We start from the raw sequence: 26,370 nt of genomic DNA, 5'->3' as shown, positions 1-26,370 counted from the left end.
AATCAAAGATGGCAGCAACAGCCTCCGGTGCAGTGTCAACCCTGTAGCAGCGACTGACGTGACACTCCAATCAATCGATTTCGCTAGGCGATAATCGACAATAGATGATAAACTATTGTTATTATTGACCAATATAACCACCAACATTGTGTGGACGTTATAAACTGGTTTAGATCACAAAAAGTTAAACTGTGTTTCTTCGCCGGCTGTAAGGCTACAGGTCCCTTTGGAATGGTAGGGCATCTGGAACATATCATTCCACAACAGCTGGCGTTTCAAAGGCAGTGTTAGATTGTGCAAATGAAGTTTATTAAAGTCTCATTAAAATGTAACGGTACTGTTTGGTCAATAGGAACAAGTTTAATATATACAGTATAAGTATGCATGGTGATGGGCAAAACTGGTTCTGCAGGACAGATGTTGGCACCAGTGTCGGTATGGGTGCAGACAGACTGTGCGGCGCATGCCCAGTAATGTCAGAAGGAATGGAGTTGTGCACCCGGTGGGCACATTAAGTATTCCAGCTTGAGGTGAGTGGAACACAGCTGGGGGCAGGGGCTGAACATAATATTGTTTTGCTCTGGCTCCAATGTTTATACCAGGCCTATGCAATCTGACTGTACAGGTCGTGGGACTACAAGTCCCAGCACATATGGAAATCCACGGGCTGCTTTCGTTTTTTTATTATACCCGTTGTGTGTCAATTTTCAGATTATATCACTGAAAGGTTTCTGTAAGTCTTTTTATGTGTACAACATGCATGCTATAACGGGTGACAATAAGAGCTGAGTCGATGAAAGATTGCAGCAGGGTTTCCACTTTCAAAACCTGGTTTCAAACTCAAAAAGTCTAAAAATTCCTGGTAAAATTCCCTATCCAAATATGTAGTTGATACATTGGGGATACATACAGAAAATTGTAAATGTAAGATGAAAGCAGACAAAAATAACATATAGCAACAAATGCTAGGAGCCTTCCAAAAAATACATTTAACTAGAATGAAAGATATTGAAAGGGAATTATGATATAATAATAATCATTGTTTATTTATATGGTGCTACAGATGCCTTAGCGCTTCACATCATAGATATAACACATAAAAACAGTATGCTGCATAGCAGAAACATGAGTACAGTTGTGCAGAATAATAAATGCATGGATGCAATTAACAGAACAAAATAAATGACATGAAACAGAAAAATTCTGCAGAATACATGATAGGGACAAACAAGGACAACATAGCGCAGACAAGCAAAATGGGAGTCTGGAAACATGGAGGTGATGCATCTATATACTAGGCATCAAAAGTGCAGAGACACACAATAGGTAAACAATAGGTCCATGATGTGAGGCTCCATATCAGCAAAGAAAGGAGCCTTGGACTGAAGTTCTCACAGCTGCTGGCAGATAGATTCTAATCAGTTACCAGAAGATCCCTGCCAGCAGAAAGATCCCTCCGCCTGACCTGAGGGTCAGAAGAGAGGTTACTGTGTCCAAGTAAAGCATGCAACAGTTAGTTAAACAGGCGTAACAGATGGAGTAATTGGTAACTGGGAGCATGAATGACAAAGTGTAAAAGTTATTGGTAAATCGTGGTTAAAAAAAAAAAAAAAAAAAAGAAGAAAACGAGTAGACAAGTGATCCATATAACTTGCTGATTTGGCCGGAAGCTAATGTCAAAACAGATTTAGTAGCTGAAGATAGAGCTCTCAACTAACCAGGTGCAGTATGTTCTCTTTACATAATGCTCTGCTTAGGAAGAATATATACTTGTAACCCTTTATGTTATACATTCAGATACTTGACAAAACTGGTTTGATTGATAATACTGCTGTAGGGAAAAAAGGTGCAGCACAGTGGCCTAGTGGTTAGCACTTCTGCCTCACAGCACTGGGGTCATGAGTTCAATTCCCGACCATGGCCTTATCTGTGTGGAGTGTGTTTGCGTGGGTTTCCTCCCACACTCCAAAAACATACAGGTAGGTTAATTGGCTGCAATCAAAATTGGCACTAGTCTCTCCCTCTCTGTCTGTCTGTCTGTCTGTATGTGTGCGTGAGTCTATATTAGGGAATTTAGACTGTAAGCTCCAGTGGGGCAGGGACTGATGTGAATGGGTTCTCTGTACAGCGCTGCAGAGTTGGTGGCACTATATAAATAAATGATGATGATATTGAAACCGCATTTACTTTAATTTTATAAGCTACCAAACGTGACTGAATGTGATTGGATGCTATGGTATCTCAAGCACCAACATGATCATGATGAAAGTAGTGTAGATTTTGGATCACTTTTAGGTAATGTGTGTGTATCTCTCTCTCTATATAAATATAATATAATATATATATATTTCCCAGAAAAGTTTGCCAGTCAGGAGGCATTATGAAGTAGCCGGGTGGAGGCAGTTTTAATTCTTTGCAAAAATGTTGAAAAATTTTGGAGGTTGTTGCCCCCCTGCCAGGACTAGTCACACTGGTGGTCATTGGTCTAACATGCACTGCTGGCTGTACTGCTTACATTGAGCCTCTTCTAATAGGAGAAACAATGGCTTATTCTATTATAATAGGACTCTGCTGGGCTCCAAGTACCTGGTGGCAAGTAAAAACAGCCGTGTGGAGCACCCAGGAAATAAGTGCTGGGGAGAATACAGAATATGAATATATATATATATATGTCATAGTTGCCTACTATCCTGAAATGTTAGGTCAACCTCCCAAATCCTTCCCACTTTGTTATTGAAGAGGGTTGGGGCGGGGCTAATTGTGGCATCCTTGCCCTGTCCCCTGCAATAGTAGGCCACAATTGGTAAAATTTAGCAGAGGGGCAGGGCCTAAAGATGTGACACCTCTCAGGGATCTCGCTGCCAAAGTTAGCAAGTATGAAAGATAGATATATATATATATATAAACTATCATACTTGCCAACTCTCCCTGAATGTCAGGGAGACTCCCTGAAATAGGGGTGATCTCCCTCACTCCCTGAAGAGTCTGGCATTCTCCCTGATGCTGAGCCAGTACAAGACGTGGTTGGCTATGTCTTTTGTGGCATGATGACACTATTCAGAAATTGTGTCCTATGTCCATGTATTGATGCCTATGGAGGTGGCCATTTTCACGGAGACCAAGATTTAATCAAAGACTGACAGGTAAGACAACATGACTTCAGTAATGGAGACAGAAATGTAATAGACACTTCAGTTTGTAGAGTTTCATTAGCTGCTTTTCTTTAAGGCATAGTTGCCTACTCTCCCGGAATGTCCGGGAGACTCCCGCATATCTGGGAGACCTTTCGGTTCTCGTCCCCACAATAGATAAGTGGTGGGGGCAGGGCTTAATGACGCGAATATCGCGTCATCTTAGCCCGCCCCCTGCTGTAATTAGCCAAAATTGTGACAATACTTTAAGGAGCGGTGCCAAAATGATGCGATTCGTCAAAGTGCTATCTCCACTTCGCCATTGTACACTATATAACGTGATAATTCTGTAATGTAATGCATCAACAGAGTAGGTAAAAGATAACAAACTTTCTTTTTTTCCATAAAATAATTTAATACTCAATATTCAAGTGTGTTTTTTTTTTTACAAAGTAACATAAGAATTGGACTAATCTATTTTTCTTAATGAATCCAATACATTAATTATCTGTTTCCGGACAGTGTCATTTTCAACTCTATGTGCACGCTTCAGAATATTAAATAAAGCAATTATATCTTATCTACTCTGTTGGTTAATCAAGTTATGACCATGGTGTTTTTCAAACTAAATGTTTATCATTGTAATGTTATAAATCTATATGGGGATACTGGAGTTGCCACCTTGCCAAGAGTAGAGTAAGAGGAATTCACCTGTTCTTGCTTTCTTAGTTGCAGTCATCTAATAATCTTGACATTATGGAAAAAGATAAAGAACTGCCTGGGGCACTGATAGAAGAGATTGGTGGACCTTCTGGAGTCATGGAAGATCATATAGACTTTCTGAAGCAGCACTTTACTTTGATCACTATGACACAGTTAAAGGAGAAGGCAGAGTTAGCAGAAAATATTGTGTCCATCTTTAACTGGGCTAATAAGCCAGATGTTGATAGTGATCTTCTGAAACGTCTTCCTCGACTCAAAGTGATTGCAAGCTCGGGAGCAGGAGTTGACCATTTAGACCTAAAGATGATTTCAAGCTATGGTGTGAAAGTGACCAACACACCTCATGCTGTCACCAGTGCTACGGCCGATTTGGCCATGACACTACTGCTCGTGTCTGCCAGAAATTTCTTGGAAGGTAATCTAAAATACCTATTTGTACACCTCATTCATTTGTTTTGATTTCTACATCATTTTTTATTTATTTATTTATCATATAAATGAACAATGGTAACACACATAAACTCACACAATAATATAATTATCACCAGAGTGCTGTAAGAATTATAACAATGTTAAAAACGGATTTTAAAAGGATATTTTCACTTTTCATTTTATCTATCTCCCTCCCCCCCCCCTTCAAGGGTAACCTAATTTACCAGTCACTGGTCCAGATTTACCTTGTAGCTATGGCCGAAATGACCACTACTGTTTATTACTGTGTACATCTCCTAGTCAGTGATGGCTAACCTGTGACACTCCAGGTGTTGTGAAACTACAAGTCCCAGTATGCTCTGCCAGCTATCAGCTAGTTATCTACTGGCAAAGCATGCTGGGGCTTGTAGTTTCACAACACCTGGAGTGTCACATCTTGGCCATCACTATTCTAGGTCCTGGCTGCAAGACCTCTCTATGATGGAATTCTTGGGTTTTATTCTCCCTGCGCTCTCCTGCTAGCTTTAACTGATGATAATGTGCTGTGCTATGATAGCCATTATAATACACTATACAATAATGTGTAATGCATGGCCCAGTATTTGATAGTAAAATAAGTTGCTCTAGGATGGAGTGATAATAATTAAGTGGACAACCTCTTTCAGTCATATGATTTTTATATTTTATGTTTATGTTTTTCACCTTTATTGTTAAGTTTCAAACCTGAAATATTCTGAATGTTAAGCCATGCTCTTTATGCTAAGCCATTGTTTCTCAACATCTCCAGCTATTAACATTATCCTTTATTATCATATATTGGATTGTTGCATGTCCCTCAGTTATACAGCATGGGAGCAAATTTGACAAACAATTTTATTCACACAACATAGTGAAGAAGACCACGGCTAGAGCATCACTATCATATTATTCATTAAACGTGTCACATTTAAAATACACATTACATTTATATTATATCCATTATGAGTGAATTAAATGAAATCTCATTCTCGTTTAGTTTAAATCAGTGGAGCACATTGGGCCATGATTCACTGGATTTTATGGATCATAAACTCATGCTTTTGCCTTAGAATCTGAGTGCCTATTTGTAATGTGCAACAGTACGTTTTTTCTTGAGTCCTAAGAAGCGGCCTCATACAAAACCAGATTAATCAGCCCCCCTTGCCCCTAGCAGGGACGTTCTGCCTGCGGCTGCACACTATGTGCTAAAGGTCCTTGTTGGCAGACAGAAAATCCTGTCGGGCAGGATACTCTGCTGGCTGACAGGGACCTGCAGCACATAGTATGCGGCCACAGGCAGTTCATTCATAAAAGTAAAAAAAAGGGGTCGGGGTACTTAACCCCCCCCACCCCCCCCAAAAAAAAAAACAATTCTCGACCTGCCCCTGCTGCAGCTGTTGTGGAACTAAAAGCCCCAGCACACCTTTCAACTACTAGAGGGCAATAGGATGCTTAATATCTGTTCTGACTACATATATTGGTCCCTCCATTGTTCTGAGCCCTGGGCAGCCCCATTACAATCCACTGTTTGGTTGGTAGACTCAGGATAGCCAGCACACCCACCTGTCCACCTCCTGAAACTGGACCCTGGTGAAAAAAAAGGTTTAGCTATCGAGTGATGGACGGGCCCTCCCAGTCCCCTTTGGTCGCTGGGCGAAAGCCCAAGTTCCCTTGTAAGTAATATGCCCTGCTTCCAACAACCATCTATACCTTTCCTGCCTTGTTCCCGTACCTCTTTCTGGCCTTAAAATGTTATATTTATAATGTATTTATTGTACCCTGTAATCTGTGGTTTGTATTTTAAAAACAATAGGGCTTAAAATCATTTATGGCAATGAAATTTTAGAATTGGTTCTGAATAAAAATGAAAGCCATACTTTAGTCTTTACTAAAATGTTTCGTTCCTGTGTACAGGACACCAGATTGCAGTGTCTCCCCACACAGATCGTTTCGCTGCTAACTGGGTATCCGGGGATATCACAGGAACCACTCTTGGAATTATTGGAATGGGAAGGATTGGATACAAAATTGCACAACGAGCTAAAGCATTTGAAATGAAGATTCTGTATCACAATAGGCATCGAAGGTGAGAAAGCAACGTCTTAGAACCTGTTTTAAGTATTTGTTGCACAGCATTATGTTTTTTTGAGTTAACAGAGGTCTAGCTCAAAAATTCTTAATTTACCTCACTACAAAAGGAAAGATATCTGCAGTGACTGTGGGCAAAGGTAAAGCAGTCCTATATTTTATTGCACTCAAGTACACTGTCAAACACACGAAAGCCAACGTAGCCCCAACGTAGCCCCACACTGGCATATGCTCAGCAAAAAAATCTGTTAATCAATGATATTCTTTTGACTTTTAAGTGCTTATTAGCCTAAAACATTGTTCTCAGCTTTACATCACTCACTAATTAACCAAGGTAAATATCAGTAACTTTTGAGATTATTCTGGCATTTAACTGTTTCATCTAATAATATTGTTTCATCTCTTTAAATGTCTTTATACATATGTGCATTTCTGTATTTATGAAAGTTTATGTAAAAAGTTGCCAACTGACCCCATTTTCCAGGGACAGTACCTGGTTTTAAACTTTTACTATTATGAGGTATCACTCCTGTTTGCATACCTTATTAATTTCTTAGCGTTTGCTCTTATTCTGTGTGCGGTATAGATAAAGACTATATACGAGGGCTACTTAATGTATAACGCCAACAGTGGTGTTTGTTACTTTTTGTGCAAGACAGCTTCATATCTGACATGTTTTTGAGACATTACAGTAGTTAACTATTTAAGCTGTCATTTAAAAATCTGTAATAAATATTTCTTACAGGCTGGAAGAAGAAAGGTCAGTCGGAGCCTCATACTGTGAAAACCTAGCTGATTTGTTGCAGCAGTCAGATTATGTAATGCTGGCTGTGAACCTAGGTCCAGAAACAGAAAAACTTATTGGGAAAAGAGAATTTAAATTGATGAAACCCTCGGCAACATTGATCAACATAAGCAGAGGTTTGTAGCCAATAACAGAACCCAACTCCCCATTGGTTGTGCAATGTGTGCAATTCTTGTATAGTTATAGCTATTTAGCCCTTTGAATAGTTGACTCCTCTCTAGAACATGATAGAATTTTTGTCTCGGATACTGTTTGGGGCCAAGTCAAGCATATATACAGTTGTATGGTAAAGCTCTGCAGGGTACAAACTTAATAGTGGTTTTATAAAGCTTGCGGAAATATTCAACCTCATTTCGACTCTAGGACATTAGCTTCAAGGATTTGTTAATATGTAGTTTATTCATTCTTCCACCCAGACAATGTTTCTGGTGGCACTGGATGCCACACAACCCCAAAACATAACACATGCACCCACATTGTTGGCAAGGTGTTCTTTTCTTCAAATGCTTGACCTATTTTTCTTTCAATGTATATTTTATGGTTTTGGCCAGAAAGTAACATTTCTAGTTCAAATTTAAACAGCCCTTTGTTTCAAAAATGTTTTGTTTTTTTCTAAACATTTAAAAATGATTTATTTAGTTCAGTCATTTGTAAGCAACACTATACTGTTCACCACTGCTCCAACTACAGCTAAATCCTTTTGCAAGTCCTTTGCAATATTATTTGGGCTCTGATTCCCTTATTTGACCAGTTTACAAGCAGTTCTAATAGGGATTTTGGGGGATTTTTCTAGACTTGACTTCACGAGTTCCTCTCAACCTCAATTTCTAGCCATATGTCTGAAAGTGGAAATTCCGAACTGAAAGTGTTTTTTATAGCCTTCTGCTTTGTAACAGTCAAGAATCTTTATCTTTCAAGTCTTCAGTTAGCTGCTTAAATGTGCCCATTGATGTTAAGAGCATACTTGCCAACTCTCCCGTAAAGTCCGGGAGACTCCCGAAATTCGGGTAAGTCTCCCAGACTCCCAGGAAAGCTGGCATTTCTCCAACATCCCGAAATTAACTAAGCTTGCCAAAATTATGCAATTCCCGGTGAATCACGTCGTTTTGGCCCAACCCCCTGTGAAAAATAGGCATTTTGTTCGAGGGGACGGGGCCAAAATGACCCGAGTCAAGGCACCCCGCCCCCTCCCTCCCTCTAGCCACGCCCCTCTCCCGGACGTCTCCTACTGGAAGTAGGCAAGTATGGTTAAGAGTAAGAGTATTTCTTCGACTCTGGATTTGTTTTCTTCTGGGTTATTTAAAGATCTAACGAGGCCTAAAAAATGGATCATTTGGAAAGGTGCTCAAATATTATACTCTGTTTTTTCAAGTTGTTAAATACAGCAAATAAATAGTAATTGTCATTAAAATGTCATTTGTAAGTTTGTACCCTGCAGAGGATGTGTTAACTTGTTTTTTACTTTAACAGTGAAGCATGCAATTTTACCAGAGGTGCCTGACCTTTTGCATACAACTATAGGTACTTTTAGTGCTCCAGGTTCTACTTATAGGAGGTGAATCCTGCTCTGCCCCGGGAAGTACTGTGGCGATATGGGCTAAGTGGGCCAGATGGTTATGGTGCACATTTTAGGCCCCATTTTTAGGCCACCTGCATAAATCAGGCCTTGATTTACTTACTGCGAAATGCAATGTAGAAATTAATTATTAAACATTTAAACAACTTGAGTGTCATATTCCCTATATAATTATTAGTGATGGTAAAACAAATGTACATAGTAATGTAATCTTCTTGCACACAGGACTGGTTGTTGATCAAGATGCTTTGGTAGAAGCCTTACAAGTGGGAGAAATCAAAGCGGCTGCATTAGATGTTACTTATCCAGAACCACTGCCCAGGTAATTTCTGCTTTAGTCAAGAGATCCCGAAGTAGTGAGTATTGCTTCAATACAAAAACTGTCTGCCTCCGCTAGTTTTTAGTAAATTGTTAGTTTACATTATTGTGAATATTGGTTCAGCACTTACAATGGTTACCTGTGTATGCAACAGGAACACCTAAAGTCCTGGTTGTAGTAAACCTAGCGGGTAGTCTTTCAGCTTTATTATAAGAAACTAGAAATACCCCTTAAAATGTTAAGAGGAGTAATCTTACTTCACAGAAAAGAATGGAGTGATGTCAGACTTTATTTCTGATGAAGCTCTTGCTTTTCAGCAGACTGAAAGACTTTCACCCAAGAGCTATTTTCTAATGTAATGATAGATGTAGAGGTGGCTGCAAAATGAGCATAATTTACGCTAAAAAAAAAAGCTGTACATAAATTATAACATATGCCTAAGCGGCTAAGAAAGCCAACCACAAGCAGTTCACTAGTGCAGTAGACTTTAATCATCATCTGCCATGTGTACCTACCCCTGATCACCCACGAATAATACGGCTTTCTGAGGAATATATGCGTCTCTTTCCTTGTCTGCATCCATTCACCATTGCATGACCACGCCCTGCCTTACTCCACTTATGGTAGAAGGCCCCCATCCCCATCTCTTCAAGAGCAGGCTGGCATAAAAGGCAGATTCACGCACATTTACATGCGCACAATTACTGGCCAGATGCAGAACACTTTCATGCAAGATATGTTATTCAAACTGACATAGTACTCACTGTAATCAGCACTATTATGTTAAAAACCATGGAATGGTTCTTTCTTTTTATTTGCATTTTTCCTACTGTATTTACAAATAATAAATGCTCTCCTGACACCCCTTGACTCCTGAGCAGACCTGAAATGTCTGGCTGGTAGATGGGACTACCAGAGAGAAGTCCCTGCAGGCTGTAGTCAGCCTGCATTCTTTAAACTATATCACCCATGCCGTACCTGTTCCTCTAGCTATGTGACTTATATTGTACTTATTCTGTGTTATCTTTTAAATTTAACTCTAGGCATAGTAGAAATGCAGGACCCAAATATCATAACTTCCCTGCTATAAATATAATCTGCAGCAATATATAAAAAGACAGTAAGAACAACCAGGCCACACATTTTTCTGCCAGTACAGTATTCAATAAAGTGGGTGATAGCTATTAAGGTGTGTGATATATTTTTCTTGACTATACTTTAAAATGAAAGTACAATTACAAAATTCCTGTGGTCTATACATTGTTGCTTGCTTGTATTTTGTGTAGATTCATCAATCTATGCCACAACAAGTGTGGTGCTTTCACTAGTACAATAGGTTTGGTCTTCTATGCAGCACACATTGACCAGACAACCTACATATTAGATTGGATTTGCTATACAGAGCAATTCTCTTATGGAAAAACAGTTCATCTTAAATTCTCAGAGCTAGACAATGGTTTTACATATCACATAATTACAGAACAAAGTAGCTTAACATTGAAGGCTGCAAGTGGAGACTAGAAAATATTTATATTAAAATGATATTATTGGCTTTGAATCCTTCTTTGTTCTTTACAATTGAATTCACTGTATTTCAGAGATCACCCATTGCTTAAACTGAGCAATGTTGTTTTAGCTCCTCACATGGGAACCGCAACACGAGCCACCTTATGCCTTATGATGGAAGATATGGTTCAAAGTATTGTGGATGTTATAAATGGTCTACCAGTCTCCAATGAAGTTATAGACAGCTAACTTTAGATATTGGGGACTAAGGCCATCTATACACAGATGTTCACTTAACAGTTAGAAAAGAATTGATCCCCTTGTCTACATGTAAAAAGTGAATGAGACCAAAATGCTGTAAAATCATGCTTTTGTATTCTTTACACACAATGGTATGTGCTTGACTCTGAACACGTAGGAGATTGAGTTGTCTTTCGCTGGGAGACAAATTCTTCCAAAAACAAATTGTTAATATTATAGAAAATATTCCCATGGTTAAGGAATAAATATGAGCTCAGGTTGGTGTAACATCCTCTCCTGGAATGTGAGGGGATTACATGGTAAAATGGTTCATAAACAGATAATTAAGTTTAAACCAGATATTGTATGCTTGTTATTGCCTCATTTGGTTGGAAATAAAATGTTATCTCTAACAAAACCATGGATTGGGTGGTCCCACCATGCTGAACATACCACGGGCCTGTTTCATTAAGGAAAGTAAAGCAGAAAAAGGAGTAACTTTGCACCTCCTCAAAACCATCTTGCATTGGAGAGAGCTGTAAATTAAAAATGTGGGATCATATATATAGTTGGGGTAGAGCATGTCCTAGATCAACTTTAAATTTCAGTGTGAAAATAAAGCTATCAAGTATTTGTGTGCTAGATGAAAAAAACAGCCAGTATTTATGTTATATGCAAAATAATAAACTAATTTGTACCCCTTGCGTTGTAAAAATGTTTTGACCAGGAATAAATGTACTCCTTTTTTTAACTTACTTTCCTTAATGAATCAGGTCACACAAGTTCAAGGGAGTATACATAAACAACTACGTTTTACATTAGAATTAGTGAAGACTGATCCCTTTTGTTGTTTTGTTTTTATCAATGCACAAGTAGAATTCATAAATGACAAAATAAACTTCAATAGGCACTACATATGAAAATAACAATACAAATAGTGTCACATAATGGCATACTATTGTCCTTTGAATATGAAGAGATCTAAGTCTTTAAATGGCTTCACAGATGTTCTATTTGTGACAGTGGAAGATAAACGTCAAACCCTAATCTGCATATAAGCCATTTTAAGACTTGGAACTCTTAGGGGTATATTTACTAAACTGCGTTTTTGAAAAAGTGGAGATATTGCCTATAGCAATCATCGAGATTCTAGCTGTCATTTTGTAGAATGTACTAAATAAGCGATAGCTTGCATCTGAGTGGTTGCTATAGGCAACATCTACACTTTTTCAAACCTGCAGTATAGTAAATATACCCCTTGGTATTCAAAGGACAATTACATGTCATTGTGTGTCACTATTTGTATTATATTCATATGTAGCACCTATTGATGTTTATTTTGTTATTTGTGGATTAACCTTATGCAAGATTTGGTGGAGATCTTGATAAACATCAGAGCCACAACATAAGAGTAAGGAGCGCTCCTGGCTTTTTAATATTTAGTCATAGCACAAGCATAATAGCCCCTTTATTGATTTTTGTAGTTTATATTTCTCCGCCGTATAATAATGACATTCTGAAGCAATGCAGTGCCTTCATAGCCCACTAACCAGAGTCACATGTTGTTTGCATAGGTGATTTTAATTAAGTATTGGATGGTGGAGAGAATCTTTGAATGCTGTGGCAGTTCATCTTTTGCTAAGATGATTCAAGAAATAGGTTTAGTGGATGTTTGCAGATCAGAAATCTGAACACTGAGCTCCTCTGTAATGCATCATTCCTTTTCTCTTGTAGATTAGGTGCTAGTGCCTCTGGTCTCTGGGGTGGAATATCCTTCTAGAAATGTATCTAATATCTAGATGTTAACACTAAATCTGACAAGGGTGCAAGGTAGAAGATTGCAGAAGCTCATTCCATTCTGGTTAAATCTGATGGGGCTGGCTCTAAATTAGAAAGTTGTTGGAAACGTTTTTTCTTTTAAAATATGCAGTGAGTGGATCAACTTGTGTTATAAGATACATTTAAACCATAACTGACAGGCACTCTCATATCTAGAGTAGTGAGTGTTAAAAAAATACTGTAGACAAATAGTTTGATTTAGAGCAGAATTGCCAAGATTTGGAGGTAGCTTATCTGTGTTCACACTCCCAAGAGGCAGGTATGCAATGGTTAGGGCAAGTAACTCCTGAACAGACTATTTGCTAGATAAATCAAAAAGCAGAACACTCTTTCCTAAGCACACAGTATATGCCGAGGCTGATGGGGAAGATGATTTTTGGCTTATGTGGTAAAACAGGAAACAATCTTTGGACTGCAAGATGATAGAGTCTTAAAGCATTTCTCCACCTCTGATATAGTCTCAATCTTTATGGTTAATATAAGGATTTGTATATGTCTAAAGGCCAGTTTTACTGTGCATGATTTATTGTCATATTTGGATAGTGTCCAAGTAACGTTTACCGAGCTTGTCTGTTGAAAATAGAGAATTTCTGAAGCTCGCCTGATTGGAGGAGATGGACTTGACAATTATGTCCTTTTCAAATGGCAAAACTTTGGGTTTGGACAGCCTGCAAATAGAGTTATTAGCCCCAAACTTCTAGAGACATTTAATAGGTTATTTGATTTTGTGAGGCATCCACCATCCATATCTAAAGCGCTTATCATGCGAAGACATACTTTTTTTTTTTTTTTTTTTAATCAAAAAAATTAACAATTCCTTATAGACCAATATAATTACTTTCAGTGGATGTAAAAAATGTTATCAAAATTCTGGTTCAGCGAATCAACAAAGTTATAACAAAGTTATAGTTATGGATTATATAATCCATCCAGATCAGTCAGATTTCATGCCAGAAAAATCTACTACCATAAACCTACGGCCACTCTTACGGATTTACAATTGCATGAAAGATATGTAGATGCAGTAATGGTATATTTGGAGCCTTTGATTCTGTGGAATCGGTGGGAGGTATTACAGTGTTTTGGATCGGGTCTGTTTTGGAGCTGAGTAAAATTTTTATATTTTGCTCCAGCTGCGAGGATTTTTGTAAATGGATATATTTAAAATAGTTTTAATTTATAAAGAGGCAGAGCCCATTGTCCCCTTCCCTATTCGATTTAGCTTATTGGGGGGAATTCAATTCTGCCGCGAGTAACGCGGTGCAAAATCTATTAACGTTAATACGGTAATTTTAACTCTGATACCTGCTTGCGGTTCCCTGAGCTGCGATCGTTATATATTACCGTATTAACGGTAATAATGCACACGATTACCGTAATATCGGGAATAGTGCGCATGCTGCATTGCTTTCGGCAGTAACGCAGCCAATTGAATTCCCCCCATAGAGTCTCTAGCATGTATGATAAGGTGTCATTTGGATATGTGTGGCTTACAAATAGGGAAACAAGGGACACTATTGCATCATATGTTGATGTTGTGTGTCGTTGTTTTTTGCTGATGCAAACAATTCTTTAAAGACACTTCTAAAAGTAGTTGATAAATATGAACAATTTTCATGTCTGAAGAATTGAAAAGTCTTATAGTTTCCTGATTGGCAGGAGTTCTGCTGAAACCATCTCTCTGCATCATTATTTACAATGGACCACTAAATTTAATTACCTAGGTATTTTGGTAGCCAATAATCAGAAATAATATATTGCAATAAATATCCAGCCTCTAGCTGAATACCTCTAGGAAAAAGTACATGTATGGAAAGTTACTTTTAAGTGTGACCTGTAAAGTTAATTTAGTTGTTCAAGCAAAATAGTTGTTCAAGCAAAAATTTTTAATGCACTTCAGCATTCACCGATATTATTCCAGGTCACATTTTTTGTAAAATAAATTGGTATATGTCATCTTTGGTATGGGTGGAAAAACAAGCCAAAATGTAATTATATACTTTATATAGAGCTAGACTGTCTGGGTGTTCTACCCAATCTACTATGCTTCTCAATTAGCACAGCTGCATAATTAGGTGGGGGATTCTCAGCATAGTATACTGCATAATACTTTAGAGAATAATGCGGACTCAAGACCTACACCCCTGTAGATGCTATTATTGGGTAAGTACAGGAGTAAAGGTACACCTCTCATCGTACAGATAGTTTAGCGCATTTGATTTTGCAATATTCAGACATAGACCAAAAACTCCACTGTGGCATACTCAAAATTATAAAAATGAAGGGGCATACATTTTGGAGCTGCTATGGGATAACTAAGGTGGGCCAGGTTTATATTCAGAATCACTGCAGCTTCATCATGTTTTAATGGTACAGCTTGGGTGTGGCGTACCAATTTATATCAGATACCCCTATGAAAAACATTCTATCCACTATGGGAACTTCAATTAATATGGATAGGTGACTTAGGAACATTAACGGATGAGGAATGCTCTAATGTATTAGGACAAGTCTGAGAGGCAACACTTTGTGCTAGGTTTCAATAATTTTAGCTTTATATATTGCATAGGTTGTACCACTCACCAGCCAGATGAATAAAATGTAGTCAAAGGGAGGAAACAAATTGCCCACTTTCCCTGTAATTAAAAATTTTTGGTTAGCAGTGTTAAATTACATACAAGAGACTGTAGTATCCCTGTGTTTGCTCCCCAAAAATAACTATATTTGGATTAATGCTGCAAAATCACTTAGGTAAAAATGTAGCCAATATGCTTTTAATCTCTTCACCTTGGCCAAAGTATGTATAGCCAGAACTTGGATGGCCCCTGGGGGCCACTGACCTCCAGAGATCGGTTGATTTAGTCAACAAAGCATTGAGTCAAGAGCAGTTTGTATATATTAGTAGAAATAATGAATCCAGATTCTTAACAGTTTGGTCCAAATGGATTACCTTACATACTGATGCATCTGGACCTTCTCCTCCTGGGTATTCAGTTCTTTAAATGCTTTTGAGTTATTAATTGTGTTCTGTATTTTACTCCAATTTACTTTCACTATAGAAATATTCTATATTAATATGTAGTACCTTCCCTGTTAGATTAATTTATACAATTTGTATGTGATTCTTATGTATTGTTTCTGAATGTATTTTTACAAAACCCATGTATAGTAAGTAAACTGTCATATTTTACCTTGTTGTGCATTATTGAAAACATTCCAATCAAATAAACATGATGGAAATAAAACCTTCCATAGATGTCTGCCATTATTGCTTTTACAGAAGCTCAGAACTGTATTAAATATCATAATGTGGTAATAGCTAGTGATGTACATTGGCTTATTATGTCCCACTGTAACCTCAATTGAACAGTGACTTACAGTTTTTGGATCTAAGCCTTAAAATCAAGAAATTGAACTGAAAAGTAGTTCTCCAACACAAATAAGATATAATGTAATCTAATACAAAAAGAAATTACCCATACAAATAAGAACAGAACTAATAACTTCATTTAGCATTCATAGGAAGAGAAGTGATATGTGCAGCAGTCTATACATACACAATATGAACAGAACCTGATAATTGCATCCAGAACAAACTGTGCAATTGCATAAAGAATAGTAAAATATACTGATCATTACATTAGCATACAAAGCAAGTGAATTATGTGGCAATTGTGATTTAATGTGCATAAACAGGTTAGACAATAGTAAGTAGCTTATCCAACATCAGAACAGCATGGATTTCTGAGGGTACTAAGGTGTCTGTCACGGGCACTAGGAGTCTTTGCCCAGGATATCACCAGATGATGATCTTACCAGAGTAATATAGCAGGTACTATGGTCCTCTGGTAGCAGGGTGACAACGGAACAGGAGAATCAGCAGATGGTGAGAGAATGCTCAAGGAAAGTCTATGACTAGCAGCAACTGGTAATGACTTAGATGTATGAACACGAGGAACCAGATGGACAAGTAAACGTGAGGAGAGTCAGTGGTCTGCGTACAGCAAGTTGTACCACTGCTATAGTGAGGAGGAATGTCCAGGAGTAGAGAGGAGGTAGTGAAAGTCAGTGGTCTGCGTATAGCAAGTTGTACCACTGTCTATAGTGAAGGAATGGATTCCAGGTGCAAGTAGGTAACGGGGAAGTCAGTGGTCTGCGTACAGCAAGTTGTACCACTGCTTATGTGAGAGGATACTTGAAACTGGTGCCAATGGGAAACAGGAGTCAGTGGTCTGCGTTCAGCAAGTTGTACCACTGCTATATATATGTGAGGAGGGGCACGAGGAGATGAATGGAATGCAGAGGATACACGGGGCACACGGAACTTGATCCCACGATGATAACCACAATACAATAATAACTGACAAGCGCTGCTTGAAGTATACAAAGTCACTATAGCGATCCAGGTAATAGTAAACAAAGTCAATAGTAACAATAGCTTCAGTAGATGGAAGACTCCGGAGATGAACACAACACAGTCCAGACGGATATGCAATACAATAGCAAAGTCAATGGAAAGTATGCATACCGCGGTTCAGGAGAGCAGGCTGTCAAGGAGACATGCAGGGATACCTGAACGGCTGAACGCCGGCAGGAGGAGAGACCACTGGAGGATGAAAGCGGTAATCAGGTTGGTGCAGCGCACGGAAGGTAACCGGTAATCAACGGAGCAATACTCAGGAAGCAGTAGTAAGTAAAACTGGAAACATGATGAACACGGGAGAGTTGAGGCCGTCTGGTATCCGGCAGTAGTAGCGGAGGCAGCAGAGGGAAGGCACGCTGAACACGGGAGAGTAGAGGCGGTCTGGAATCCAGCAGTAGTAGCAGCTAGGAATCAGTGGAGAGCTGACACGATGAACACAGGAGAGTTGAGAAGGTCTGGAAACCACAATCGTAGTAGACAGGAATCAGCTGGAGCTGAATACACGAGGAAACACAGGAACACCTTCAGAGGCTCATGGGGAATGAGACTCCAAGATCAGGCAACCAGGTAATGATCACAGGTGGTTTAAATAGGGAGGGTTGCCTGATCATCCAATCAATTAAAAGCAACAGGTACTGAAGGTTTCATAAGGGCTGCACATGCGCAGACCCTCAGGATGGCGGACGGCCACGGTTCCTGAACACAGGAGAAATGGCACTGACAGTCCGGTGAGTGACAGTGTCTATATTTTGGCACACTCATGCTGTCCCTTGGTTGTTGCACATTATCTGGTGGAGAACAGACTCAGATTTGTAGATTTACTCAGGCCAGCAGCAGAATTGTGGGGACAGCAGATTGTTCTTTGTTTTCTCACTTTATCACATCTTTTATACTATATACTTATATAAACTAATATTTTAAATTACTGGTAGAATAAACCAATTTCTTAATGTGTTTATTCAGATGATACTTGAGGGATGATGGGGCTGTGAAGTGCTATGGTGATGGTTAGGAGTGAGACAAAAAGCAAACTGTGGGCCTGGAGGGAGAGAGCAAAGAAGATGCTCAACTGGACATGGTGACTGGAGAATCCATTTGCTTGACTGTTATGTTCACAGACATAATTTCATCACTTATTTCATATTCCACTGTAGATCACATGATTTTGCAGTCAACAAACACCCAGAGTCAGTCGTTGGATATTCTTGTAGGTGATAACTATTATTGGTATTATACACAAATTCAGTTTTTGGTAATAACTATACCCAGTTGTCTTGTTAGTAGTTACCAAAGCTTTGCAGGTACTGTTCCAGAGTCTGATTAATTTGCTTTTTCTGCCCATTAGATGACAATGGTAGGCAGAAGACATGAAGAGTGTGAAGAAATACCTTGAGACGGCTATATAAATATTTTATTTAATTTAAGCATGTATAGCATAGATAGATAAGTTAGTTAGCATAGGGCAATTAGTGTTTAATCCGGCCATGTATAGGTTAGTTAAGTTAGATTATAGGTTTTATATGGGCTAGGGGCACGTGCTAGACTGGCTATCACCTGCTTAATGTTTCTCGAAGCTAGTGTTCCAAACTGTTGGTGTATAGTTAAGTTATGTTTGTCAGTTATTTTGGTCAGTTAAGATCGGGGGTATCATACTGTATAGCTCTGATTTGCTGACCTCAAAATAAAATCGTATTGTACCATAATCCTGGTGTCAGTTGAGATATCAAAGTACCTATATACTCTTATTTGGTGGCAGCGGTGAGATCTCTCACTGACAGGAGAAATTATATTGAAATATATGGCATTTTAGAGTCAGGCTGAAATGGCTTACAAGTCAATGAAGAAAAATTCATCTGCGAGAAGATTGCCAGACTCGAGGTATAGAGACGACGGCAGCTGAGACTTGACCTGTCCTAATTGGGAAGCTGGTCTGCTGGGACCTAGAGAATCCCTGAGATTCCCTAGAGAATCCCTGGACAATTCGGAGTTTGAGAGTCATCAAGCACATGGAGGATTCAAACCAGTCATGTGTCTCCAACTGGTAAGCGGTATCTGTCAGCGTCACTAAGTACTGCACCAAGGCAGATGAGGTCTACTGATCAGGAAACCCAGTCCCAGTGTTGTTACAAATGTCATCAGCAAGAACATCAGCAATTTAACTGTCCAAGAGGCCTGTAGCAGGGGCTTTGATTCCCTTTGTAGCCATTTGCTATGATAGATGTGACTCAGGGGAGATGTGAAATCACAATGTCATGGCAATACATGGATACATGGTAACTGGGATGTGGTCTACCAGGTCAAAAAAGTTGCAACAATGAGTAGGCCCGCCCCAGAGACATGCATAGACACAAAGTTAAATGGGGATGCCCGGCAGGGATTAAGGGATACCGTGGCATCCATAACAGAAGAGAGCATGTCACTGTGGTGGGAGGTGAAACAAGAGATATTACCTTAGCCAGAGTGCATTTAAATTGGGGAAATGGGGTGGGGGAAGTTGAGGTAGAGGTTCTGGAGTGCTTACACAATGCTCTTATTTTAGCCATTGATTTAAAGCAGGGGTTAGAATGTGGATTTGTTAGGGTTACCACACGTTGTGGGGTTGGACAGCAAAGTAGTGAGTTGTTAGCTCAGCCATCTCACCCCTCAGCCACCATCCCATGACCTCTGTGGGAAAAAGAGTCTGTGACCCCTTTGGTAAGTGTTACTAACCAACAGACGATACTATCAAACATTGATTTAGCTGAATCAGATCGAGCAGCCTTCAGGGAGGTCCAACGACCTGAATCATCACTAGTGGGGGCAAGAAGTGTTGCTGAGGAGACTGAAAACCACCCTACTGGAGCTAGGTTTGTGTGGGAGGAGGGTTGACTGTACTGACTGTCTTCTGGTGCAGAATTAATAGAATCAGGGTTAACTAAAAGGCAATTAATTGTTCCTCGATGATAATAGTGTTCGATTACTAGAGTTCGCTCATGACACCACACAAGCAGGACAATTACGAGGACGTAAGACTCATGCCAGGCTACTGTGTAATTTCCTATGGCCAGGAATCATCCAGGACGTTAGACATTATCTATCCTCATGTGAGGTGTGCCAATGTCTTGGTTGTCCACCTTGCAGAGTACCCCTTCAGTCTATACCAGTGGTTCCCAAACTTTTGCAGTTCGCGGCACCCTTAGAGTCTCCAAATTTTTTCAAGGCACCCCTCCAAAATAATTACTGAGCAGTCCTGTTTTAGAAATAGTTGGGTCAAAAAATTTTAATAAGTATTTAGGTCAGGACAGAAATACTTATTTAGTTGTATGCAAAAATGCCCCCTCTGCATCCAGGCACTCTGCCCCCAGGCACTCTGCCCCCTGTGCCGCCAGGCACTCTCCCCCTCTGCAGCCCTCTGTCACGCTGCCCCCCTCTGCAGCCCTCTGTCACGCTGTCTCCCCTCTGCTGCCCTCTGTCATACTGCCCCCCTCTGCTGCCCTCTGTCACGCTGCCCCTCTCTGCTGCCCTCTGTCACGCTGCTGCCCTCTCACACTGCCCCCCTCTGCTGTCCTCTGTCCCCCTCTGCTGTCACGCTGCCCCGCTGTCCCCCTTTGCTGTCACGCTGTCCCCCTCTGCTGTCACGCTGTCCCCTTCTGCTGTCCCCCTCTGCTGTCACGCTGTCCCCCTCTGCTGCCCCGCTGTCCCCCTTTGCTGTTACGATCCTTCTCACTCTGCCCCCTCTGCTGTCACGCTGTCACCGTCCGCTGTCACGATCGTTCTCGCTCTGCCCCGCGCCAGCCATAAAAAAAAGAAAGAACACAAAAACGTACCAATCCGCGTGGCGCTGGGACCCAGCATCCACCTCTCTCCTGCAGCTGTCACTGACGTCGATATTCAGTGACAGCTGCAGCAGAGAGGTGGATGCTGGGTCCCGGCGCCGCGCGGATTGGTAAGTTTTTGTGTTCTTTCTTTTTTCTATGGCTCTTCAAATTTTTTCAAGGCACCCCTCCAAAATAATTACTGAGCAGTCCTGTTTTAGAAGTAGTTGGATCAAAAAATTGTAATAAGTATTTAGGTCAGGACAGAAATACTTATTTAGTTGTATGCAAAAATGCCCCCTCTGCATCCAGGCACTCTGCCCTCTCTGCCCCCAGGTACTCTGCCCCCTCTGCAGCCCTCTGTCACGCTGCCCCCCTCTGCAGCCCTCTGTCACGCTGCCCCCCTCTGCAGCCCTCTGTCACGCTGCCCCCCTCTGCAGCCCTCTGTCACGCTGCCCCCCTCTGCTGCCCTCTGTCACGCTGCCCTCCTCTGCTGCCCTCTGTCACACTGCCCCCTCTGCTGTCCTCTGTCCCCCTCTGCTGCCCCGCTGTCCCCCTCCGCTGTCACAATCCTTCTCACTCTGCCCCCCTCTGCTGTCATGTTGTCCCCCTCTGCTGCCCCGCTGTCCCCCTCCGCTGTCACAATCCTTCTCACTCTGCCCCCCTCTGCTGTCATGTTGTCCCCCTCTGCTGTCATGATCCTTCTCACTCTGCCCCGCGCCAGCCATAAAAAAAAGAAAGAACACAAAAACGTACCAATCCGCGCGACGCCGGGACCCAGCATCTACCTCTCTCCCGCAGCTGTCATTGACGTCGATATTCAGTGACAGCTGCAGCAGAGAGGTGGATGCTGGGTCCCGGCGCCGCGCGGATTGGTACGTTTTTGTGTTCTTTCTTTTTTCTATGGCTGGTCCGCGGCACCCCTGTGACACCCCTGGGAGCCGCAGCGCACACTTTGGGAACCGCCGTTCTATACCTATTATCAATGAGCCATTCCAACGGGTCACAATGGACATCATTCGGCTATTGAAGAAGTCCAGTAGTACTGGGAAGTAATTTATACTAAATTAGGTGGATTATGCGACTAGACATCCGGAGACTGTAGCATTGTCATCCATAGATGAAAAGAGGTTGCCCAAGTACTTACGGATATTTTTAGTTGTGTAGGCTACCCTCAGGATTTGGTAAACGATCAATGGACCCAGTTTCAAGGAGAGGTATTCCATACTGTGTGGGACAGGTTTGGGTACATCCCATCCTCACTACTCAATGCCCTGAGCTTTGTGAGTGGGTCAGCGGAACTTTTAAGCGATTGATGCAACAATGCGTACATTAAATCAGAGGGCGAAGACTAGAAGTCCATGAAGCAGCTGTTGTTTGCGTGTTGTGAAGTGCTGCTGGACTCCACTGGTTTCTCTCCCTTTGAGTTACTGTATGGATGGAGATTCAGGGGACTTATTCTGGGAGAGCTGGGATGGAACCTTTCAGGACCCAAAGGTTCCTGTCTTGGAATATGTGGAGAAGTTACTAGAAAGATTGCAACAATTTATGTGGTTGACCTGTGACAACATGGAGTAAGCGCAGGGCAGGCAGAGCCGGTTTTATGATAGACAGATATACGGGAACTGGCCATTGATCAAAAGGTGCTGGTGCTAATCCCAGCATGCAAGCACAAGCTCCAATCTTCCTTAGCGGGCCCATACAAAATTGTCGAGCAACGAGGGAAAGAGAACTATGTGGTTGCCTTGGTTAACTGATAGGAGGTTGAAAATGTACCATATAAATCAAATGAAGGCCTATGTAATAAGGTAGATAGATGTGGTACCCACCTATGGATGACCCAGAGACTGACCATATCCCAGACATACTGAAGTCCTATCTCTTTGCAGATTCTTTGTTGGATTGCAAGACCAGGCTTGACCATCAGACCAAAGTGTTGAGGCTATAGTGAAAGGGACTAGACGCATTTTCTGGGCACTGCCTGAAACTAAAAAAAAGTTCATCCCTAACTAGAGCACCCTTGCTAAACCTTTGTCTGATTTAACATCCAAAAAGTACCGTAGATGACTGGACTGGACTGAACTGATGACTATGAGAGGGCATTTAGGTGACTGAAGGAGAAACTTTCTGATTCCTTAGTGCTAGCAGTGCCAGACTTCCAGAGACGGTTCATGAAGCATACTGATGTCTCGGGTCTTGGACTGGGAGTTGTGTTGAGCTAGGTAGGGGATGATGGTCAGGAACACCCTGTGTCATACCACTCCTGCAAGCTACTGGCCTGGGAGATGGCTTATTCAAAGTGCATAAAATGTTCAGAGGAATTTAAAATCAAAATATGGTTTTTAAAATGTTGTGCAAGATATATGTAAAAACATATATACAGTAATTATTATTATAGTTAATCTTTGCTCTAATGCTACTTCAATTAGTGTATTGCTGTCTGTGGAGGTTTAATTGTCAGGCTGTAACACCATCTCCACCTGTAAGCTATGAAAACAAACTAACCGAAATATCAAATACAAGGAGAATCAGGAGTACAATTAAAACTGTGAAATTTGTTTCTAAAGGATAAAGTAGCAATTAATGAACACTGCACATCAATAAATGCAATAAATGTTGATGATAATGATCTTGGGGAAAAGGCTTACAAGATGGTATGCTGTATAATCTTATATTTCCTAGACACAGAGTTCAGTATGTGTGGTAGTTGCTTGCTAGGAACTTTTGAATGCTACATGGTATTACGGACATTCAAGATACAGACCTGAAACAAGAAGTTAATGATAAGTTTACATATTAATGATGTAGGAAATTTGGCAACATTTTGCTGAATAAAGAACAAGAATCTGCTGCTGACTTAGTAGTTGTAAGCTGCTGTGTGATATTCTGAGTTTAGAAAAACAGAGAGAAACTTACAGTTTTGTTCATACTGCCAACTTCTTGGTGAAGTGCAAGTACTGAGGGAGCGTCACGTATCGCGTTATTTTGGGCCTGGCTCTGTGATGCAATGCTGTGATGACAGATTGCAACATGTAGGCCCTCATCCCGCCCATTTCACTAGGAAGTGGACAAGATGCAGGACAATGCCTACTCTCCCGGTATCCTGGATATTCTAGAAGAGTGGGCAAGTGTGTTTTAGTTTCCATTGCTGGAGACATATGTGTGACATTAGACAATGAAGTCATTGTTGGCCCGGTGATTTAGCTGTTAACATATTTTTGAGGTGAAGTCTTCATGGTGACAAAACAGAAAAAGATAATTCTAAACAAGGTAAAAAAAAAAGCTACGTTATATTTTCAAAGTGAAGGCAGATAGTGTTACCAGTCAGGAAATTTAAGTATGGCTTCCAATATGGACAATAACATTTTATATTCAGATTGTTAGTTTTGCAAATTATTTACTTTACTTTTCTCTTAGGGATCACCCACTGCGTAAACTGAACAATGTTATTCTAACACCGCACATGGGCAGTGCAACCTGCAATTCCAGACGTTTGATGATGGAAGATATGGTTCAAAGTATGATCAGTGGAATTAATGATCTCCCTGTTTCCAACGAAGTTACTGCCAACTAAGATCGGGGATCCCTTCAAGATTTCTTATGTCTGTCATCTTTAATTCTCAGTGGAGACAACATTGAACATTGACCTTAACTCACAGTGCACCCCTATAATGTGACTATTTTAAATGTCCTTTAATCCTGTCTCAGTGAAACTGTTGCTCACTTGAGTATAATAATGTAGTTTATAATAATGTAGTTTTACCATTATTATAAAATAATTTACAAACAATTAAAATGTAGAACTTTCTAGGATTTTTATATGATTCATTAGAATATAATAAATTACTGAACATGATCTTGCATTTCTTGCTATTATTTTTAGGGGATTGTATAATACAAAAATGATGGCAATATTTGTATATGTCCCTATACATAATATCTGTATAAATGGCAAGTTTTAAAGTAAGTGATTATAATAATTATAAGCTCTCTCCTGATGTCACCACTTCCATTCTCATTTGGAAATCCATTAGAGGGTCAATATTTGAGGTTTCTCATTGACAGCTCTTGAGCAGACAGCGTAGAACTGTCCATGTGAGAGGCATGGATTCCTCGAGTTGATCCCAGCCACTGAAGGACTGAGACTAAGCCTTGTTGTGATGGTAAAACAACTTGAGGAACTGCAGGTGCATAAACTGAAAGGGGTAACGTGATATGTGTGGTAGGAAGACACACTGACCTCTGACACAACCTCTTAGTATGGTGGCCTCTTTGATGTGAGGTTTCAAGATGTGCACTTGCAGTTTGGTTTTATTGCAGAGTTGTTGGGCATTGAATTTCTGCAACAACATAATTGGGTCTCCAATCTTCAGTATCAGTTTGTGCTGAGACATTGCTGGAGGGTTAACAGAGTTGAGGCATTTCACAGGGTAGTTGACTAAGTCTACATAATTTGTTGTGATGTCCACTGTCTCGTATGTCCTCTTTATAGGGGAACTAGCATAGCACATAGGCTATAGCAGTGTTTTCTTTGATATGAATATTACCACAATATTACACAATATTTCACAATATTAAATGGAACTCTTTTTAAGCCTTATAACTTGGGAGTTTTCCCATTTTAAATGAAGTTGATGAACTATATTTTCATACATATTGCATATGTATGAACAATATGCATTTTAATATTATTTTCATATAACCTTTAGGTTAAAAAGCTTACCTTAGATAGGGAGATGTCATATCAGGAGACAGTCACATAAACAATGTATGTATATGTATAATATATAGTTTACACTCAGCTGATAAGGAACTGTTCGATGCTAACCAGTGACTTTTATACCAAAGCTGTTTGTGACATAAAAAAAGCTGTTTCATTGTAAGCCTGTCACAGAATCAACCTGTTCAGTTGTTACATCTCAACTTGTCTCAAAAAGACTGTTTATTATTTTAGTCAATCACATGATCGTTCTAGTCAGTTGTTACATGTTTGGACGTGCGTTCTTTTTTGTAGTGTATCTTGCTTGAACTATCTCTGTGCATGTTCAGAAAGGAACCTTACACTAATGAACGCAATTGAATGCAATTCATGTCCGATCACAAAACAGCCTACAAATTGGGACAGGGAACAGGGAGAGAAGGGTTGAACTGACATAGACCATGTACAGTAAGGACTGATGTGGCCAATTCAAGTCCTGGGTTTCTCGTAAGTACGCTTGGTTTCACCCGTATCATTTGCACCAGCTACAGGGCAGGTGTAAGTGCCGACTGATAGTGATGACTGACACATTATAGTCTTTGCTTTAAATACAGCATGTATGCGTACCACTAGATAGCACAGAACATGTGTATGCAAGTAAAATAGACTATAAAGTCATTGTATGTACAGTATGCATTATTATTATCCTTTAAGGCGCCACAAGATTTCCGCATTAAAGCATGTTTATGTATTTAACGTTAAAATGTAGATTTTTTT

General features: G+C 40.2%; 1 protein-coding gene across 4 annotated transcripts; it reads left to right on the top strand.

The window, feature by feature from the left end:
• The first annotated feature begins 24 nt into the window (after positions 1 to 24).
• LOC142158856 (glyoxylate/hydroxypyruvate reductase B-like) lies at positions 25 to 24,698 on the top strand. 4 transcript variants are annotated; one of them, XM_075213183.1, is made up of 6 exons: positions 25 to 530; positions 3,861 to 4,269; positions 6,219 to 6,390; positions 7,138 to 7,313; positions 8,999 to 9,095; positions 24,312 to 24,698. In XM_075213183.1, exons 2-6 carry the CDS (start codon positions 3,888 to 3,890, stop codon positions 24,466 to 24,468), a joined length of 984 nt encoding a protein of 327 aa, XP_075069284.1. In that variant the 5' UTR covers positions 25 to 530; positions 3,861 to 3,887; the 3' UTR covers positions 24,469 to 24,698. The 4 variants fall into 4 exon arrangements, with proteins under 4 accessions (XP_075069284.1, XP_075069281.1, XP_075069283.1 ...); XM_075213180.1 differs by lacking the exon at positions 24,312 to 24,698 and adding an exon at positions 10,691 to 10,964 and having other exon boundaries at positions 28 to 530; XM_075213182.1 differs by lacking the exons at positions 25 to 530; positions 24,312 to 24,698 and adding exons at positions 564 to 1,721; positions 10,691 to 10,964.
• Positions 24,699 to 26,370: the final 1,672 nt, after the last annotated feature.

The sequence above is a fragment of the Mixophyes fleayi genome, chromosome 5 (assembly GCF_038048845.1).
Source record: "Mixophyes fleayi isolate aMixFle1 chromosome 5, aMixFle1.hap1, whole genome shotgun sequence".
Taxonomy (NCBI): Eukaryota; Metazoa; Chordata; class Amphibia; order Anura; family Limnodynastidae; genus Mixophyes; species Mixophyes fleayi.
Note: the sequence above shows the minus strand (reverse complement) of the source record. Positions and strands in the feature narration are given on the sequence as shown.